This window comes from Onthophagus taurus, chromosome 8, assembly GCF_036711975.1.
Source record: "Onthophagus taurus isolate NC chromosome 8, IU_Otau_3.0, whole genome shotgun sequence".
Classification (NCBI taxonomy): Eukaryota; Metazoa; Arthropoda; class Insecta; order Coleoptera; family Scarabaeidae; genus Onthophagus; species Onthophagus taurus.
This window is the reverse complement of record NC_091973.1, coordinates 4,773,171-4,794,540: the sequence shown is the minus strand read 5'-3', so window position 1 is coordinate 4,794,540 and position 21,370 is coordinate 4,773,171. Positions and strand designations below refer to the sequence as shown.

The following is a 21,370-nucleotide window of genomic DNA, read 5'->3' as shown; positions in this document are numbered from 1 at the left end:
TGTTAGCTAACTGAAGAAACTAGATGGCGCTGGAAATTTGACACCTTTGATTCTCACACCCATACGCCATCTAATTATTAAAGTGTAAATTAATGATTCTGGGAACTACAGAACTCTTGGCTTATATTACATCTATATTTGAGTAACAAAAATAATTTAAGAAATGAAAAGTTTAAGTAGTGGAAAAACTGCTTGTGTACATAATTTTCAAACAAATTGTGTGGTTATAATACTAACTGTCAAAGTATAACCAAAATATTTACATTTATTTCTTACATTTGTTTATCTTCCGTGATTGTTTTCGAGTACAAAAAATGGCTAAAATGAATTCTACGAACTTGTACGTGACAACAACGCAAATAATACTGAGATGTGATGCGGCCAATTCAAGTTCTTGGCAAGATTTATACAGATTAGTACCTTACTTGAGAAACTCTCTTACCTGCGTCGTTTGCGGTAATCTCCTCGTAGATCCTTTAAGTCCAACACCTGGTAGATGCCAACATCATCTCTGTCGAAAATGTCAAGGTGGTAGAAAAAGAATAAAACCAGCATGCTCATGGTGTAAAGACTGTGATGATTATAGCGATAACAGGCAGCTAAGGACACTGCTGCAGTGTTACAAGAAAATGTGCCTGCGATTGCTTGCATCTGATATTTATAAATGCTTGGAATTGGCTGCTAATAGTCACACACAATCAGGCGTTGAAAGAGGCGCCAGCAACCTAATGTTTCTAATAAAAGAAGGCGCCTCATTTCAAGATGAGTATCGTTGCAATGTTGGCCTATCAAAATCAGAAATTAATATCCTACCTTGTATATACACCAATTCATCTACACAAACTCTACAACCCACAGGGAATGATAACACCAAGAACATGTTCAACACCAATAATAGACCACCTTTATATTCCGTCTTGTACACTGGTATGGGTAGTAAAATTACAATTAAGAGGAAAGGTAAAGATGCACCAGACAAACCTAAACCAATTACTTCTGCACCAAAACGTGATAATAATATTGAAAAGGTAATTTTTCATTATTATTACATAATTAATTATTAATGATTTTTTTTTTAAAGGGTATATTTAAAAAACCCCCTGTTAAAGTAATAACAAAACAACGAAGAGGTTGCCGCTGTGGCAATGCAACAGCAACACCTGGTAAATTAACATGTTGTGGGCAAAGATGTCCTTGTTACGTTGAAAGTAAAGCATGTATGGATTGTAAATGTCGAGGGTGTCGAAATCCACACACCCCCGATGGAAATAAAGTAACTTTTTGTTATTTAATTCATAAAAAAATAAAATTAAAAAAAAAAAATTTTAGGTAATTAACCTGCCACATATATTAAAGCAATTTCAAGACGTAACACAACCTCAGGAACAGCCACAAGCGTATCAAGTTCAACCAAGGCCTGTTTATCAATTACCGAAACCAAAACAAGATGTACCAATGCTTCAAACAGTCAAAATTGAACTTGATGCTAATTTGACAATTGAACAATTAAATGAACACCTCAAATTAAATGGTAACTACATAAATATTCTTTTTGTCATAAATGGGATGAAATTCTCTAATATAATAAAAAGCAGACATGTTTCATCTTCAGTACATAGAATATTATACAATATAATGGAATATCACCATATGTTACCTTCCAAGATTTTATCTATATTATTGAAGTTTTTTTAATTTTGTTAAATTTAATTTTTATTTGTAAATTAAGTTAAAAGAGATTTAGATATATTCCTGAACTCCACCTACTAACATAATTTTATTCCATTATATTGTACATTATTAATTAACAATTATATATTATTCTTTTACTTTTACCTACATCATATTTTATTCTTTTTGTCATAATAATTTTTGATTTTTTTTTACTGTTAGTGTTGGACCCATACACGGAAGTACCTTCGTCGCTACCTCATACATTTTTAATGAACGACTTGGATATAAAAAAAGAAGATGACGAGATAATGGTAGACGTTTGACTAAAAGACAGTAGGTCGCTAACGCTAATAGTAATAATAATAATATGCCTTAAAAAAGAATGCATTTATTATGAAAATTGCATACGACATGATGTGATTTATTTTTAAATAGTTTTTACACACGATCCCGGTCGAATCGTAACCTGAAACCGTTTTTTTACTGAGAGTCTACGACCTCCAGACCATCAAATCAGCATGCAACCCTCGGGTGGTTCTTATTTAAAATTATTACGAAACGAAAATCTTCATAATATAACATCAAGTGCTTCCAATTAATGTTCTACTTATTTTATTACTTTTTTTTAATTAATTATTAATTTAATTAATAAAGGAAGGACCTCCCTGAGACGACGTTATTTATACATTGTATTGTATTTTACAATCAACTCAAAAATATGAATTGTTTATAAATATTTTTTGAGTGTGCTTATATTTTCAAGGTTTGATGTAACAGGATGCGCAGTCAATAACATTAAACACATGAGAAGTGTTTTTGATGCCCCTCAATGTAGTGAAAAAATTGTCAATACACTTCTAGATACTTATACATCTGAGAGCAAATGTGAAAGAGCTCTTTTGCTCTAAGATGCATATATATCGAGAAAAATATGAAAATTTGCTGAATTCGATCCATTACAAGTTGTTAATGGTATGTGAAACTAAGTCTACCCAGCTTGAAATTTATGACGTCTTCGAAGTCGGCCAAGATTATTTCTCATAACCTGCTTGAAGTTTATGGAAGAAACAATCTCGGCCGACTTCGAAGACGTCGGCCGCTCAAAGTATTAGTCATGATGCTTGGGGCGGCCGACGTCTTCGAAGTCGGCCGAGATTATTTCTTATACCAGGAACAATACTTGGGGCGGCCGACATCTTCGAAGTCGGCCAAGATTATTTCTTCCATATATTTCAAACAGGCTAAGAGAAATAATCTCGGCCGACTTCGAAGACGTCGGCCGCCCCAAGTATCACGAACAATACAATAAGTCTACCGTGTTTCTACGCAACCCAACCCAACCCTGGTTGAAATTTATGGAAGAAACAATCTTGGTCGACTTCAAAGACGTCGGCCGCCCAAAGTATTGTTCATGATGCTTGGGGCGGCCGACGTCTTCGAAGTCGGCCGAGATTATTTCATCCATAAATTTCAAACAGGCTAAGAGAAATAATCTCGGTCGACTTCGAAGACGTCGGCCGCCGCAAGTATCACGAACAATACAATAAGTCTACCCTGCTTGAAATTCATGAAAGAAACAATCTCGGCCGACTTCGAAGACGTCGGCCGCCCCAAGTATCATGAGCAATACATTGGGCGGCCGACGTCTTCGAAGTCGGCCGAGATTATTCTTCCATAAATTTCAAGCAGAGTAAGAGAAATAATCTCGGTCGACTTCGAAGACATCGGCCGCCCTAAACATAGTTCTATTTTTTATCGAGCGAAGATATCGATTTCTAAATTGAGGGGCCTTAACTTTTATCATGGAGATGTTTTGACCCATCCTGCAAATATTTTTTTGAAATTGTTTATAAATTATATTTTATTTAATTTATGATTAAAATCATGTATTACTTACCTATTATTATTAAAAAAAAATATATATGGAGGGAGAAATTTGACTGTTGGTCTGTTGGTGGTATCCTAAAATACAAATTCTAAGGATTATAATAAAACTACCTTTACTGAAAACGAAGCTTTGTTTTTATTTTTTTAATTTATCATTTTTAAATTTGCAAGAAGAGAAACAATTTGGCAATGAGAACTGTTTGCAGGTGAATGAATGAAGGCACTTTTAAAAAATGTTAACGTAAAAAATGCTCGTCGTAATGAATTATATGAACGGAAACGGTTCATATATAATTATTTTATTTTTTTTATTTAAGTTTTATTGAACACGAGAACGGCCAAAAAAAAAAGTGAACATTTTCGAAACGATTCGTAATTCGCAAAATCCACAGTGGTTAATTAAGGTACATTAAGGTACGTAGTTATTTTTTAAATTTTCTTTAAAATGGCTTATACGCCAATGGGAACTTTGATAAAATTCCTCGTTCAAGATATAACACTACATGGTTCCACTCTAACACATGACAAACTTCAATAATTTTTTCTTCAATTTCTTCTAAAGATTTTTCTTCTTGAATTCGAGTTAGGTATTTTATCATTCGCCCATAATGTTTGTGATAACACGCATGCCATAAACCAAAATACAAAACGTACATGTTTGTAATTTTACTATCGGTGGGATCAACAAATTTTTGTAAATTTTGCCAAACATCAACAATTTCTTCGGGAGAAACGTCGTCACCGTCGGATTGCATTGAATCTTTCAAATCACTAAATAAACACAAATACATTCCTTTTCTACACAACGCTTCTATTAAAATATTTTTTTGGCGTTCCATTTGTTGTCGAATCTGACCGGCGTCCGGTCGTTGATCAATTTTTATCGCAAAATGAGCAAGTATTTTCTCTTGATCAACTGAACTTAAAATTTTATTGCACACTTCAATATATTTACGAACACTCGATTTGCTAACCATATGCGATTGTGGTTTATACACAAACGGAAGTTGTTTCTTTGGTTCAAATGGATCAATACATTGTAAATACGATGAATGTACTTCTAAACTATCCGGATACTCTTTGCATAAATCCAAATAAAATTCGTCGGTTGCAGAGCTTGTTTCTAAAAATAAATAATTAATATTTAAAATAATACTATATAAAAAATTTTTACCAAATTTGGATAACCATAATATTTTTAAATCTCTTTCCGCGTCGTGATATTCATCTTGTTTCGATTTATCCTTATCGACATTTTTATCATTCGAAGATCTTTTCCCCGTTTCAAATAAAATATATTTGAAAGGATATGTGTCCGCTTTTTTGCCTAATTCATCTTTAGCGTACGTTATAATTCCCGTTAAATATTGCGCCGGATTATTACTTTTAGCGACATATTTATCTGACGCTAAGGGTGCTATATACAGCGGTATAGTCGACGATTGCATCGTGTGCCCAGAAACAGCTTTTTTTCCGCCAATAACCGCTTGAGTGTGGCTGCCGTAAACGTCCAAAATAATATTCGCGCTAAGTTTTTGATTTAACAGCAACGGTGTTTCTGATAACTTTTCTAAATACTCCTTTTTGTCGTGGCGAATGTGCATTTTTATTACGTAATCGCCTTTGGACAATTTTATGGTGTACTAAGAAAGAAATTGTAAGATTTGTGTGGGTCAAAATAAAGGAGAGACTTACTTTTGATGGATACGCATCGCCGGAGCCCAAATATTGTTTATTATTATCGTATAGCATCCAAAGTTGAGACTCAAATTCCGATTCATATAAAACGTCGCTTAATAACGGACTATTTGGAGATACCTCGGTTGCTTTTGTTATGTGAAAGGGATAAGTTAAACATAATTCGTAAATTTGTCTACTTGGTGGGATTATATCGCGGTCTGTTAATGGTGCTATTTTAGAATCAGATGGTCTAAAAACCAATTTGTAAATAAAAATAAACAAATTAATTTGGAAATAATTCACGAGCACACCCTGTATAATTTGAACGCGTGTGCTAGCGCAATGAAATTTGGTGTGGAAGTAGTACTAAAGTAGTGTAACTTATACCCACATGGAGAGCGGCGCACGCCGCTGAAGGTGCGTATGTCCTAGCTCAGACCATTCTCGCAATGCCCGTTGCACTGCCGATAACTACCGATCGAGATGACGCGTAATTTCAAGGAACGGATACACCCTCAATGTGCATACCCACAACTTAATACCGCGATCGCCCTTCCATTGCGCACAGAGTACGACAACAAACTGATCCCTCACCCCACACTAAAAACGACCGGTATATTCCACCCACTTCAACAATGCCGCGGCAGAAAAATTCGAAACTCACTGAATAAACTCGTCTATAGCAAACCTTTATGCTCCCTTTATTCAAATATTATGGATTTATCTTCACGCGTTCAGATTATATATTGTGTGCCCGTGAATTATTTCCAACAGTATATCTTACCTTAATATTTGAACGGAATTTTTTAAAGTAATAGTTGGTAAAACTTCTTCGCCTTGCATGGTAGTAACATCAAGCATATGAATACCATCGGCGGCTTGCATAACAATGGAAGGTTGGGATGGTTTTATGCCATGAAAAGAAATGGAATAATCAACGTTCACCTCGCCAAGACTAGCCCAATATTTAGCGACAACAACTTCGAGCATGATCCCGCCGCGAACGGGAAAGCTATGAACACAATCGCTCGTACACGTGACGACGCATTGTCGATTAATTTCTAAGCTTTTACAGCTTTGTTTTGGCAAGATTTGCATACAATGTATAACGAAGCTCCCCATAGCTTCAGTTTCGCAAGTTCTCAATCTTAAAACGGCCCAGGTGGCTAAATCCGGAACGGTGAAAAATTGTCGATGGATCGTGTTTGGTTTGAATAATTTTTTATATTCCAACGTATACTTTGGTTTCGGGATATCGACCGGTTGAATAATAGTGACGGGAATATGAAATATCGGACCTTTTTGTACACACGTAACGTCGTAAGCTTCAATCATCGTTCTATGAACACCAGGTGCTAATCCGGAAGTATCAACTTTTACAATGAACCCTCTAGGTCCGTTTGATAAATCTAAATGAGGCGGATATGTGATGTAGGATGCGTCACAAACAAAACTTAATCTCATATTAAACGTTAATTTGGAAGAAACGTTTTCAACTGTATTTGTTGTGTGTTTAAAATTCGGTTCAACGTTTACAGCACACGTATGAATCTTCGTATTTAATTTATTTCTTATATAAATCCCTTTAGCACCAACGCCGCTACATGTTATATGAAATCGAACGTCTCTTTCTTGAGCATTTTTAAACATCTGTAATAATTCGAAAGCTTTCTCAACGTTCAACAATCCATGGCCTTGCGCGAACGGTTCGACATCATCCAACTTAGTCGCCGAATTTTCCAAAGCCCGTTTCACACAATACGGCGAATAAGGAACATTTTTTTGAATCAAACCGGAAATTAAAACGGCCACCGCTCCAGCTACATGAGGCGAAGCCATCGAGGTACCATTAAACAATTGACAATTACGTAAGGTGAAGTTTGGAACTGAAGTGATAGCGCCACCTGGGGCGCACACTGTAACACCACAACCACCATCGATGGTTGGACCACGCGACGACCAAGTATATGGCATCCCAGGGAGTTTTTGCATCATCGAATATTCAGCTATCATCATTTCCGGGGAAACGTATGCCCCGACACCTATAACCGTTTCTTGGCTAATATCCGGTGGTGTTCCAACCGTACTTAACGCAGGACCGTGATTTCCGGCCGATGCCACCCAAACCACACCGTATTTGTTTACTACCTCATTCATTAATTCACCGATACGGCTTAAAAATTAAAATAAATTAAAAATAAGGTTAAAATCGCTCTGAAAATACTAACCCAGCATTCGACCAATGTGCATGTTCACCATAACTCATATTTATCACATGAATAGGGTAAGTTTTTTGTAACTCCATAACCTTAATCATAGCACGAACTAAAGCTGTACCAGTTTCCATGGAACCCAGCCGTCCATCACCTATTGTTAATGAAACTATTTGAGCACCAGGCGCAACACCGTTGAGTTTTGGTTGATCGGGAAAATAAGCGGAAGCAATTGATGCTACATGCGTCCCATGACTAGCTATAAAATCCATAACAAAAATTTAAATACAATATTTAATTTGATAATAAATACATACAGCATAAACCGACTAGTTCTAGAACATTTCCTCCATCATGAACGTTAATACTATAATTTAACATATCTGTATCTGTTAAAGTGGCGTATTCGTGAGTGACACTGTACTCCCCGAGTAATTCACACTTTCCAAGATCTCCTTTTTCGGTCGTATCAACACAAGCAACCCATTTCGCCCCATCATGGAACAAAACGCAATCCAAAATGGGTCCATAATCAGTGTATTTTTTATCAAAGTTGGTTAACATCTCAACTGTATTTTCGCAGTCCTCCTTAAACAATTTTTTTGATTCCGATAAAGTAGCGGTTGAATCAAACTTTGATAAAGTTCGGTTTGCTTTCGCCAGATGTATCTTGTGTTCATTCTCCCAATTTTTTTCTTTGTTTTCTTCTTGGTAGCGTTCCCTCAATCGCTCGGGGTACAAGTCAAATATACGTTTTATACCCACGCGGTAATTGTTGGTGGGATTTTTCCAAGTGTCAGGAATTTTTAGTTTTTTACCGGACAAACCGATTATGTGACCTTCTTTGGCTTGGACAATCATTGAAGTATCTACATCGCCGCAACCACTACAGTCGAATCTTTCAAGTATTTTTGTTTTGCCTTCGGTAGTTTTCTATAAATAATATTAATAATGTAAGAATCGTAGAGTAAGTTATTAACACATCTGATGTATATGATCTATTACTGTAGAAAATACTAACGTAAGGGACGATATACATCAAATGTCCAAATAACCTTTATTTCTGAGATAACAGACCAGAAAATAAATTCAAATACAAGAGAAAGGACGAATAATATGTGATCTATTTTTATAGCTACACTTCTAATGAACTTATTGTAAATCCGTTCACACTTAGAAGTGTTTCTGTAAGAATTGACCAATATTATAACACAGCTGCTTGAATACTGAATCTTTCAATGCCTTTTCACTCGTATTTAAACCAAAAATTTTAAGGAATGTGCCACATAAAATCTTTTAATTCTCTATTATAAATGTGTAATGAATCGGTCTATTATTTCAGAAACAAATGAACATAAATATTTGAAAATAAGTACCAATTGTGTTCACCCCGATAAGTGTTAATAATTACACGAAATGTTTAATTGTTAACAGAATTTTCAAAAATAGAGGAAAATGCATTATTTTAAAAATAATTTGTTTCAAATTTTGTCAAAAGTTTATTGAAGAAATAGAAGCAAGCAAAGGTAAGAAATAATTAATCAAATTAATCAATTTTTCATTACAAAAAACTCGGTGCTAGGAGCATACTACAAAAAAACTTTTAGAACAAAAGATGTAGCAAATTTAATTCTTAACAATATTGCTCTGCGAGAAAAATATGAAAATTTGCGGAATTCGTAGTTTTATAAGTTAATAATAGTATCATTTGGGATTCGGAGCGTGAAACCAAATATACCCTGCTTGAAATTTATGGAAGAAATAACTCGGCCGATTTCGAAGATGTCGGCCGCCCAAAGTATTGTTCATGGTACTTGGAGCGGCCGACGTCTTCGAAGTCGGCCGAGATTATTTCTTTCATAAATTTCAAGCAGGTTAAAAGAAATAATCTCGGCCGACTTCGAAGACGTCGGCCGCCCCAAATATCACGAACAATATAATAAGTCTACCCTGCTTCAAATTTATGGGGGAAATAATCTCGGCCGACTTCGAAGACGTCGGCCGCCCAAAATATTGTTCATGATACTTGGGTTGGGGAGATTATTTCTTATATCACCAAGAATACTTGAGGCGGCCAACGTCTACGAAGCAAGCAAAGGTAATAATTAATCAAATTAATCAATTTTTCATTATAAAAACTCAGGGCTCGGAGCATACTACAAAAAAAATTTTGGAACAAAAGTTATAGCAAATTTAATTCTTAACAATATTGCTTTCTTTCAGTTTTACTCTCTGATGCATGAATATCGAGAAAAATATGAAAATTTACGGAATTCGTAGTTTTATAAGTTGATAATAGTATCATTTGGGATTCGGAGCGTGAAACCAACTCTACTCTGCTTGAAATTTATGGAAGAAATAACCCAAAATATTGTTCATGGTACTTGAGGCGGCCGACGTCTTCGAAGTCGGCCGAGATTATTTCCCCCATAAACTTCAAGCAGGGTAGATTTAATGAATTTTTCGTGATATTTAGTGCGGCCGACGTCTTCGAAGTCGGCCGAGATTATTTCTTTCATAAATTTCAAGCAGGTTAAGAGAAATAATCTCGGCCGACTTCGAAGACGTCGGCCGCCCCAAATATCACGAACAATACAATAAGTCTACCCTGCTTCAAGTTTATGGGGCAAATAATCTCGGTCGACTTCGAAGATGTAATAATAAATAATAAAATATTGTTCATGATACGTGGGGCGGCCGACATCTTCGAAGTCGGCCGAGCTGCTTGAAGTTTATGGGGGAAATAATCTCTCTAAATATTGGTCATGATATGATCTATTAGCACAGTCATGGGAGGGTTAATGAACTTATTATTTTAATGTCTCAATTTCACCAGCTTCAGGCTAACATCTGCAAAATCACACATTTTTGCGAACATTAATTATTATTACATAATTATTATTAGTTATTATCCAAATTTACGATATTTTGAAGTAAATGTGATAAACAACATGAAATATCTCAGCACAAAGGCTTGGTTATGTTTATTTTCATTCATTTCTATTCTTTGTCTGACCCTGTATACACACTTTGGAGATATTATTAATCCAACAGTGCCATATAATAAATTGTCAAAATTGAGAGTAAATAACCAAAAGCATATTGTTATTCGCAGCCCAAATATATATAAACACTGTTTGTACTTTTATACATTTTTTTTTACCCAACACAGAAAAAATATTATTTTTTTTATTATATTATTTTTTATATTATATATATGATAACTTACTTGCATTCCTGGTGCACCTGGATCAACACCAGAATCGAAAATAGCTATAATAGTACCTCTTCCATCATACTCGGGATATTTTGTTAAAAAAGATGAGACTCCAGTTTCCCGCTTAGGCATTAAACCCTCGAATGGGTAATCTTCTTCCGTAACACTCGTCATTTTAAATAATCTCCAAATATAGCAAGTACCTAATAACAATGGAAGAAACCCAAAAATTACATGCAACTTTTTTTTTGCAACTTACTTTTTGATATAACCTGTACAGTGCAATGAAAATGATTGTTTCAGCGTTTTCTTATGTTATTACACGTGGATTTCGGGCGGGTTTGGTTGCACGATAAATGCGAGATAGTTGATAACAACTCAGGGATTTTAACGGGACGAGTTGCAAGTCATAATTTGCAAAATAATGTTCTGGGGGGAAAAGTCGGAGGGGTCGGTCGTTCGATTCTAAATTTGACCGTCCGGTCGTTAACGTTTTATACGAGGACCACGAATACCGAAAAAACACTACAAAAATCTCGCTCTTTAGGTGTCGTTCTTATCTTCTCAAACTGCACGTTTTGAGTTTGACAGGTCAATACTTTTGGATGGTATTGTATGATGATAACCCACCACTACCAATTCCGACTGTTTTTTGTTAATTATAAGAGGTAACTCACCACCACCGTATGGAACAAAGATAAGATAACGAATATAACACTTTGTTTATTCTTTAATCATTATTGCGATATTAATAATTTTAATACACCGACGTTTAATGTGGATTTAAAAAATTTTTTTTTTCTTGTAGTTTCCGAAAAGTTAGGTTAAGATCTGTGATGAGTCACTACATCTATCGGAAATAATTAGAACTACAAAAATTAATTAATTAATTAATAATTATTATTGTATTACTTCAATAATTTTAATTCTCACATTTAATTTGATATTTCTATTTTGTTGAATAATATGTATTACAATGTTTAAGAGTGCCATCTATGACATGATTATTCAACTAATTTTTGAATTTCAAAAGAATTTTATTATAACCTCAAAATAGAACAAAAACGTTGAAATACATAAATTTATTTAATTATAAATAGTCTTTCTTTGGCGATCATTACAAACCCGAACATAGAGCAGCAATGCTTGGTCCTTTTATGTTTCTACGAAACGAATACAAACCAGCCTTTTAAAAGGAAACATATATATTTTTAGGCCCCCTCCAATAACCTTAGTTTTTTTTAACACTTTGGAAACAAACATCGACAACTAAAACATCTGGTTATTTTATTGTAATAATAACATCTGCGTATTATACAGATCGTTTTAAAATAACGTTTAAAGATTATTGTATTAACATAATCAACTTAGGTTTAAATAATTATTTGATTATTAATTATAATTATTTTAGTTTTTGGAATTTCTCAATTCTAAGTAGTTGATAGCAATGTTATTATTTTATTATCGAATCTCGCAGAATTCATTTTCCAAAAAAACTCTTGGTTATTGTATTATATTAATCATTTACAAGATAACAACATTCAAAGCATCCTCAACGTAAGCTAATTTTCCTTTTTTTTTTTCGTATGTAATACATTGGTCATAGATTCTTTGCTCCAAGTTTAGCCCAGGCGATTCAATGTGTTAATCAGCTTTAGATGACATGATATTAATTGTAGAGCAAGCGACCTCGTCTCAATAATTGTGATAGATTATCTGGGAGCAATTTTGGGTTCAAATGCAACAACTCGGGTTATTTTGGCAAAATCCTACATTCTCTGGTCTGAGTTTATGTGCCGATTAATTTGAGTTGACATAATATTAATTGTAGAGCCTCGCCCGCAAGCGACCTCGGCTTAATTAGGCGATTTGACAGATCCTCTGCGTTAAATTTAGTCAAGATCACTTATAGCCGAGGTGATGTTTTGGTTGATATATTAATTGTAGAGCCTCGCCCGCAAGCGACCTCGGGTCAATAAAGGATGTAGGATGCAGTTTTGGGTTCACATGGTATCAAATGCAACAACTCGGGTTATTTTGGCAAAATCCTACATTCTCCGGTCTGAGATTAGCCGAGGTCGCGTGAGGGCAAAGCGTCAAAATATTGTGCATCTTAAATAGTAGTTGAGCAAAAATAAAATATGTTAAAATATTGACGTAATTGTTATCATTAAGTGTTCATTGAAGCGCGAAAGCATGATCTAAAAATAGTTGAGTTATTAATATATGAAATTAATAATTTTTTAATAACGCAGTAATATTTGGTAAAGAATTGTGCAATGGCATTTGCGAGGCACTGTATATTGAGCACGGAGCCAAGTTTCCTGGCTCCGTATTTTGGGTCGATGCCGTGGAGTACCCAAAGCGGCGTAGCGCGTAGTTCGTTCAGTGTTACGGTAGCTATTGCGTCGATAGCAGAGTAGGCGTCAAAAAAAACATACCGTGCGTCCCGTTATAAATAAACTCTTAACGCAGTAAAGCGTCTAATAAGAGAAAAAATTGATAATATAAGCCACACGTTACATCCGAAACGTTTTCCGTCATTTCCCGGAGAGTGCGAAATCGATCCAATTGAAAATAATAAAAAGAGAGATCATGAGTACTCCAGTTAAGAAGGTGCCCATTCACTTGCAGGTATGATGCTCAGGGGACGTCTCGGCAGGTGCATTTTGGTAACGATTTAATTAAAACACCGGCTGAGACGTTTTTATTTGTAACGAGAAAAAAAAAACGCCGGGAGTTAAGAGCGACGCGCGTTTCGCCAACTAGAAAACTATTGATTTCCACTAAAACCGGTCATTGGCATCCAGAAATTGCACAGATTTTTTTCAATTTCCATCAATGTATTATTAAACTTTTGATAAGAAAAAAAACGATAATTTTTATAAAGGTCAAAACTACGCATTTTGCGTAATTTGTTTATGTTTATTTGACCGGCAATGTGTTAAACATGCTAAACGATATCTCTTACATCATAGCGTATTAATAAAAATGTGATGTTGAATTAAAATGTATTTTATGAATTTGTTTTATTTAAAATTTTTGAGGGGTGTGGTTATAGCAAAAATAATTTTATGCTCCTCTACAATAAAAGAACCACTTCACGCATAAATAGGGGCTCGTAAAACGAGACGAGGAATGGGTGAGAGATAATGAAACTTTACCCCAGGCTGTTTCGTCTGAAAACAACCTGCATTTGCATTTGCAAAAAAAAAATCGATCGTCTACACTAGATAAGATAAAGAATTTTAATTTGAATATTCAACAATTGTGAACTAAATAACATTTGTTGAATATCTTGAGTGAATAGTAAAAAGTAAATAAAACGTTATCTTATAATGGGCAATAAATTGAAGTGGAACAAGTTTTATGAGGATAATTTTAAATCTCGGGGAAATTTCTACATCATAAATGATATATAATTGCATAAAATTTCTAAATCTTAATTGCTAAAACATAATTTCCACTAGATTTCACAAATAAAAAGATAAATAAATTATACATTCAAATGACAATACCATATTTGACAATTCAAGGTTAACCAATACAAATAGATCTCTAAAATGGTTAACAAAATTCAAAGGTGAACTTGATTATATAACATTTACATAACATAACGTTCGTCCCAGAAAGATTAGGCGCGCCCAACTCCACGAGTGTATGCAAAATAGATCCGTTAGCTTATTTCCGGAAATACAACGGGTACAACGCGTTACTCCTCCCGTAAGAAAAAAAAGCTACGATATCATGTGCCACTTTACACCTATGAATACTAATCCTCAATTACCGTTTGTTTCAAATAAACACTAACGAATTCCATATCTAATGTTTAATAACGACAATTGTGGTTAATTGTATACTTCCTTTATGTGTCACATTCGTTCCCCCCATTTTCAAATTAATTTCAATCAAGATTTTTTTGTTTCAATTCTTTTTTTTTTTTGATTTTAATATTTTTTAGAGTTCTCAAAATCGATTATTAATTAAAAATGGACAAGTTGTGAATGACGATGAAATTTTTGAAGAGGATATCTACATTGAGGATGGGAGTGTAAAGCAAATAGGAAGGAATTTGATCATCCCGGGCGGTACTCGAGTCATTGACGCTAGGGGAAAGTACGTAATGCCCGGAGGGATCGATCCTCACACCCACTTCGAGTTCGAATTTATGGGGGCGACCTCCGTCGACGACTTTTATCAAGGGACCAAAGCTGCTATTGCTGGAGGCACCACTATGATTAGTATGAAAACAATTAATATTATATTATATAAAATAAAATTTTATATATAATAATGTTATCACCTTGGAAACTTAAAAAAAACTTTTTTTTGTGCTTAACTAATTCCAATTTATAAGAATTAATATATAAGAAATAATCTCGGCAGCTCCAAGTACCAGGAACAATACTTAGGGCGGCCGACGTCTTCGAAGTCGGCCGAGATTATTTCTTCCATAAATTTCAAGCAGGCTAGACTTATTGTATTGTTCGTTATACTTGGGCCGCCCCAAGTATCACCTACAATACAGAGTGTTAATTAATTATCGTACCCGACGTCATCATTGCAAGTATGCAACCGATATCACAGTATTGGTATTGCAATACTCAAATCCCGTACACACTGTACTTAGGGCGGCCGACGTCTTCGAAGTCGGCCGAGATTTTTAAAATAAGAAATTATTTATGGCACCCCACGATTGTCCCAAGCATTGTTATGATATAAAAAATAATCTCGGCCGACTTCGAAGACGTCGGCCGCCCTAAGTATTGTTCATGGTACTTAGGGCGGCCGACGTCTTCGAAGTCGGCCGAGATTATTTCTTCCATAAATTTCAAGCAGGCTACACTTATTACAATACAGTGTGTTAATTAATTATCGTACCCGACGTCATCATTGCAAGTATGCAACCAATATCACAGTATTGGTATTGCAATACTCAAATCCCGTACACACTGTACTTAGGGCGGCCGAAGTCTTCGAAGTCGGCCGAGATTTTTAAAATAAGAAATTATTTATGGCACCCCACGATTGTCCCAAGCATTGTTATGATATAAAAAATAATCTCGGCCGACTTCGAAGACGTCGGCCGCCCTAAGTATTGTTCATGGTACTTAGGGCGGCCGACGTCTTCGAAGTCGGCCGAGATTATTTCTTCCATAAATTTCAAGCAGGCTACACTTATTACAATACAGTGTGTTAATTAATTATCGTACCCGACGTCATCATTGCAAGTATGCAACCAATATCACAGTATTGGTATTGCAATACTCAAATCCCGTACACACTGTACTTAGGGCGGCCGAAGTCTTCGAAGTCGGCCGAGATTTTTAAAATAAGAAATTATTTATGATACCCCACGCCCGCCCCAAGCATTGTTATGATATAAAAAATAATCTCTGCCGACTTCGAAGACGTCGGCCGCCCTAAGTATTGTTCATGGTACTTAGGGCGGCCGACGTCTTCGAAGTCGGCCGAGATTATTTCTTCCATAAATTTCAAGCAGGGTAGACTTATTGTATTGTTCCTTATATTTGGGTATCACCTACAATACAGTGTGTTAATTAATTATCATACCCGACGTCATCATTGCAAGGATGCAACCAATATCACAGTATTGATATTGCAATACTCAAATCCCGTACACAGTGTACTTAGGGCGGCCGACGTCTTCGAAGTCGGCCGAGATTTTTAAAATAAGAAATTATTTATGGCACCCCACGATTGTCCCAAGCATTGTTATGATATAAAAAATAATCTCGGCCGACTTCGAAGACGTCGGCCGCCCTAAGTACCATGAACAATACTTAGGGCGGCCGACGTCTTCGAAGTCGGCCGAGATTATTTCTTCCATAAATTTCAATCAGGCTAGACTTATTGTATTGTTCGTTATACTTGGGCGTACCAGGTATCACCTACAATACAGTGTGTTAATTAATTATCGTACCCGACGTCATCATTGCAAGTATGCAACCAATATCACAGTATTGGTATTGCAATACTCAAATCCCGTACACACTGTACTTAGGGCGGCCGACGTCTTCGAAGTCGGCCGAGATTTTTAAAATAAGAAATTATTTATGGCACCCCACGCCCGCCCCAAGCATTGTTATGATATAAAAAATAATCTGGGCCGACTTCGAAGACGTCGGCCGCCCTAAGTACCATGAACAATACTTAGGGTCGGCCGACGTCTTCGAAGTCGGCCGAGATTATTTTTTCCATAAATTTCAAGCAGGGTAGACTTATTGTATTGTTCCTTATATTTGGGTATCACCTACAATACAGTGTGTTAATTAATTATCGTACCCGACGTCATCATTGCAAGTATGCAACCAATATCACAGTATTGATATTGCAATACTCAAATCCCGTACACAGTGTACTTAGGGCGGCCGACGTCTTCGAAGTCGGCCGAGATTTTTAAAATAAGAAATTATTTATGGCACCCCACGACTGTCCCAAGCATTGTTATGATATAAAAAATAATCTCGGCCGACTTCGAAGACGTCGGCCGCCCTAAGTACCATGAACAATACTTAGGGCGGCCGACGTCTTCGAAGTCGGCCGAGATTATTTCTTCCATAAATTTCAAGCAGGGTAGACTTATTGTATTGTTCCTTATACTTGGGTATCACATACAATACAGTGTGTTAATTAATTATCGTACCCGACGTCATCATTGCAAGTATGCAACCAATATCACAGTATTGATATTGCAATACTCAAATCCCGTACACAGTGCACTTAGGGCGGCCGACGTCTTCGAAGTCGGCCGAGATTTTTAAAATAAGAAATTATTTATGACACCCCACGCCTGCCCCAAGCATTGTTATGATATAAAAAATAATCTCGGCCGACTTCGAAGACGTCGGCCGCCCAAACTACCATAAACAATACTTTGGGCTTCGACTTAGAGCGGCCAACGTCTTCAAAATCGATTTAATCATTGTGTCTAACACATATAGGATATTAAGTATGGAACAACTTTCCTTTAATAACATTTTATCATATTTCCATCAATAATCGAGATATATTTTCTCTATATTTTTATTTTTTTACTTTTTAGTTGATTTTGTAATGCCAAAAAATGGTGAATCCCTTTTGGATGCATACGCAAATTATCGTCAGAAAGCTGATAGCAAAGTATGTTGTGATTACGCCCTGCACGTAATCGTAACCAGCTGGAATAATATCATCAAGGAAGAGATGAACACGTTGTGCCATCAGCACGGAGTCAACTCCTTCAAAATGTTTATGGCTTATGATATGATGATGAACGATGGTGATCTTTACTCCGTCTTTGAACATTGCAAAAATATCGGTGCTGTTCCCATGGTCCACGCAGAAAATGGCCATATTATTAAGAAAAATGTGGAACGATTGTTAAATAAGGGAATCACCGGTCCTGAAGGGCACGAAATGTCGAGACCTGAAGAAGTCGAAGCTGAAGCTGTTAATAGAGCTTGTACAATTGCCCAACAGGTATTTTTTTTTCTATTAATTTATTTTTAGTTTATTTTCATTAAAATATTTCTATTTTTGGGGTGGGGGTTAAGTAAATAAACGATGTTTACAAAATAATTTTTTTTAATTTTTACAAAAAACGGATACAAATATTTATCTAGCTAATACTATAAGGCAATCATTTTTTTTCTCTTTGAAATAAACAATTTTTACAAAATATCTTTAAAACGCGAAATTTGAGGTTAATTTAAATAAAACGATAGTTACTCGGAAATATTGAAAATATTCCATACTTTCGTGATTCTTATTATGCAATGGTCAGTCGTTTTAAGCGGGTGTCAATTGATTTTTGGTTCTCTATATCTTCGAGAATAATAACACAACTATCGGTCGTGTTACTTCTAACATCAATTTTTAAATCAGGAGTTTTCGCACGGAGGAATAAGAGGATCAACATGACGTCATCGGGCATCAATTTTAAATCGATACAATCGGCTAACATGTGGTAAAGGCGAAGGAAAAAGAATTTGCATGGTCGCTGCAGTTGTACTAATATTTCGAAAATCGCGTAACTTGTTTTTCGTTCAATTTTATAGGCGGTATCATTCAGCGAGATTTTGTATTTATTAACATTATACGGTTCTGGAAACTTTAAAATAAAAAAAAAAATGAAATGATTTGAGAAAGAAAGAAATTTTTTGCTTACGATTTTAATATCCGGGTAAGGGACTTCATATTCTTCCAATTCGACCAAATTCCACATGATTTAACTTTTTTATTTACGTTTAAGACAACTTTAAAAAAGCAGTTCACCATTCGGTAGCTTGCAGACAAGTGGCCACCTTTCGATAGCGGTGGTAGGAAAACTAGTTTTGATAATAAAATGTAAGGGTAAAAGCGAATCCTATTGGTTGATTTTTCGATCGAGTACGCATAATCTGATTTTTTAATACCGCAAAAGGAATCGTTTCGGAGTTCGTATTTCCGGCGGAAACTGTCTCTGCGAAAAAGCTAAAAGATATTTTAAAATACAATATAAACTTCGTTTATTTACTAAAATGAATATATTTTTGATAAATAAATTCGCTTATATCATTAACTTTTCATCTGTTTACTTAGTTCTATTTTGTTTGCTTATTATTTTTGATTTTTCAACATCCTTATAGGTAAATAGTCCTTTATACATAGTGCACGTAATGAGTAAATCGGCTGCAACAACATTAAAACAATATCGCGAGAAGGGCACGAATATAATTGGCGAAACTTTGGTTTGTGCACTAGCATGTGACGGTTCTCAATATCGACACCAATGCTTCTGGCACTCAGCGGGACATGTCTTAAGTCCTCCTTTAAGACCTGACCCTAACACTCCACAATTTCTCTTAAATTTTCTTTCGCAGTAAGTTGTTTTCTTAAATCATAGTTTTTTTCTTGTATGAAATAAAATTTAAAAAAATTTGCTGTGTAATTGGCTTAATTTAATTTTTTAACACTGCTAAAATCTGTTTTTTTTTTTGTGTGGTGGGTTTGGGTTGCTTTTTGTTGTTGTGGCTTAAATAACATTGAAACATTCAGGTGACAACGGCTTTATGCATCGATACGGTATCAAACGGTGCTACTGCAGAGGTGATTAAAGAAAAGCAATCGTCTGGGCAAGTTGTTTTTGGGACAGTTTTCGTTTCAAATTTTGCGCTTAGTGGTGATGCCCATAATTCGAGGATCGTTACCACGCCTCCGATACGATCTGACAACGATACCCCGAATCAACTCCTCGGGTATCTAAGATCGTAAGTCCTTTTAACACATTAACAAATTTTAACAATACTCTGGTTTTATACAATTGAACGATTTCGTTATTATTTAACGTATTTGTTATTTTTAAAACAGGGATGTTCTTCAATTAACTGCAAGCGATAATTGCACTTTTAATAAGTCCCAGAAAGAAATGGGGAAAGAAAATTTTTCGAAAATTCCGAACGGAGTTAACGGAGTTGAGGATAGAATGTCTGTGATTTGGGAGAAAGGTGTTCATTCGGGATTAATCGACCCCACCAGATTCGTCGCAATAACCAGTTCCAACGCGGCAAAAATTTTCAATTTATACCCGAGGAAAGGTTGTATCGCAATCGGATCTGACGCAGATATCGTCATTTGGAACCCATCAAAAACCAGGGTGATATCTGCAAAAACACACCATCAAGCAGTCGACTTCAATGTATTCGAAGGCATGGAATGTCACGGCGTTCCCGAATATGTTATTGTAAATGGGAGAGTTTGTGTTGATGAAGAACAACTCCGTGCCGTACAAGGGTACGGGCATTTCATCGAAACACCACTTTACCCACCATTTATTTACAACCCAGAGAAAGTACTCGATTTAAAACCCGGCAAAGAATCTAATGGTGTTAACGAAGTCGAACTTGCTAATAAATTACATCGTATTGAAATGGAACCTAAGGGATGCGTTACCCCGACATTACCAAATTCCGCTGTTTCCACACCTTGTTGTAAAGGTGCAAGACCAGAAGGGCAACGTAATATACAAGAATCAACATTTTCTGTTAGTGGTACGTTAAAAATAAAATCAATATTTAGTGTTAATAACATTAAGAATTTTTTATTTTAATAGAAGAACTTGACGTTGAACGAAAATCATGTATTAAAGTAAGAAATCCACCTGGTGGTAAATCTTCAGGTTTCTGGTAAAGATGTGTTGGTTATAATGAGAAAACCTGAGAAGAAGCTATGGTACCAAAGTAATTCTTCCAACCGCGCGGATAATTAGCATATTTAAAATAACTTTTCTTTCACAAGTTTTTTGTAACGACCAAAATTCATCCGCAAGTAGCTTACTGCATAAACAAAAAGTTATCTTGAAAATAGTCATAAGCAACGTTTGTTTCTTTCATCATTTTAATAATAAATATTTGCTTATGGTTGTTTTGAGGAAAAAATTACGCTGTTTTAAAAAAAAAGTTTTTGTTTAATAATTTATCTTATTAGCTAATACCGTTTTAATATTTATATATAACATGTTAAATTTTTAGTGTATTTTTGAATTTATTATTATTGTTTGGATGTGCTGCGTAAAGTTAGATACACCTTCTGGTCTATTTTAAATCAGAAGATAATATTAAAAAAAAAGAAAATTAATGTACGTCACCTCATTGTAATAATAAGTGTTTCGACACAGCAATTTGTAATTTTATTTTCCCCCTCCATCAAGTAAAACGCC

The 21,370-nt window shown here is 35.3% G+C and overlaps 3 protein-coding genes across 5 annotated transcripts; 2 read left to right on the top strand and 1 right to left on the bottom strand.

Moving 5' to 3' along the window:
* The first annotated feature begins 200 nt into the window (after nt 1-200).
* LOC111425570 (male-specific lethal 2) lies at nt 201-2,410 on the top strand. Its single transcript, XM_023059684.2, has 4 exons — nt 201-1,028; nt 1,082-1,273; nt 1,330-1,531; nt 1,894-2,410. Exons 1-4 carry the CDS (start codon nt 315-317, stop codon nt 1,995-1,997), a joined length of 1,212 nt encoding a protein of 403 aa, XP_022915452.1. The 5' UTR covers nt 201-314; the 3' UTR covers nt 1,998-2,410.
* A 1,263-nt stretch (nt 2,411-3,673) lies between these two features.
* Nucleotides 3,674-11,449, bottom strand: LOC111425147 (Tripeptidyl-peptidase II). 2 transcript variants are annotated; one of them, XM_023058936.2, is made up of 8 exons: nt 10,931-11,449; nt 10,684-10,874; nt 7,772-8,387; nt 7,470-7,713; nt 6,026-7,414; nt 5,257-5,491; nt 4,736-5,204; nt 3,674-4,684 (listed from the first exon to the last, which is right to left on the bottom strand). In XM_023058936.2, the coding sequence occupies exons 2-8, from the start codon at nt 10,843-10,845 to the stop codon at nt 4,002-4,004; spliced, it is 3,798 nt and encodes a 1,265-aa protein (XP_022914704.1). In that variant the 5' UTR covers nt 10,846-10,874; nt 10,931-11,449; the 3' UTR covers nt 3,674-4,001. The 2 variants fall into 2 exon arrangements, with proteins under 2 accessions (XP_022914704.1, XP_022914702.1); XM_023058934.2 differs by having other exon boundaries at nt 3,674-5,204.
* A 1,592-nt stretch (nt 11,450-13,041) lies between these two features.
* CRM (Collapsin Response Mediator Protein) lies at nt 13,042-21,331 on the top strand. Of its 2 annotated transcripts, none has more exons than XM_023059891.2 (6): nt 13,042-13,305; nt 14,633-14,912; nt 17,738-18,153; nt 19,302-19,534; nt 20,023-20,702; nt 20,765-21,331. In XM_023059891.2, the coding sequence occupies exons 1-6, from the start codon at nt 13,267-13,269 to the stop codon at nt 20,839-20,841; spliced, it is 1,725 nt and encodes a 574-aa protein (XP_022915659.1). In that variant the 5' UTR covers nt 13,042-13,266; the 3' UTR covers nt 20,842-21,331. The 2 variants fall into 2 exon arrangements, with proteins under 2 accessions (XP_022915659.1, XP_022915660.1); XM_023059892.2 differs by lacking the exon at nt 19,302-19,534 and adding an exon at nt 19,711-19,922 and having other exon boundaries at nt 13,044-13,305.
* Nucleotides 21,332-21,370: the final 39 nt, after the last annotated feature.

Coding starts and splice junctions, on each gene's coding strand:
- LOC111425570 (XM_023059684.2), top strand. CDS start 315: ATGGCTAAAATGAATTCTACGAACTTGTACGTGACAACAACGCAAATA. Junction 1,029..1,081: donor GTGATAATAATATTGAAAAG/GTAATTTTTCAT, acceptor TTTTTTTTAAAG/GGTATATTTAAAAAACCCCC. Junction 1,274..1,329: donor ACACCCCCGATGGAAATAAA/GTAACTTTTTGT, acceptor AAAAAATTTTAG/GTAATTAACCTGCCACATAT.
- LOC111425147 (XM_023058934.2), bottom strand. CDS start 10,845: ATGACGAGTGTTACGGAAGAAGATTACCCATTCGAGGGTTTAATGCCT. Junction 7,415..7,469: donor GCACATTGGTCGAATGCTGG/GTTAGTATTTTC, acceptor TTAATTTTTAAG/CCGTATCGGTGAATTAATGA. Junction 5,205..5,256: donor GCGATGCGTATCCATCAAAA/GTAAGTCTCTCC, acceptor TTTCTTTCTTAG/TACACCATAAAATTGTCCAA.
- CRM (XM_023059891.2), top strand. CDS start 13,267: ATGAGTACTCCAGTTAAGAAGGTGCCCATTCACTTGCAG. Junction 14,913..17,737: donor TGGAGGCACCACTATGATTA/GTATGAAAACAA, acceptor TTTACTTTTTAG/TTGATTTTGTAATGCCAAAA. Junction 20,703..20,764: donor ATCAACATTTTCTGTTAGTG/GTACGTTAAAAA, acceptor TTATTTTAATAG/AAGAACTTGACGTTGAACGA.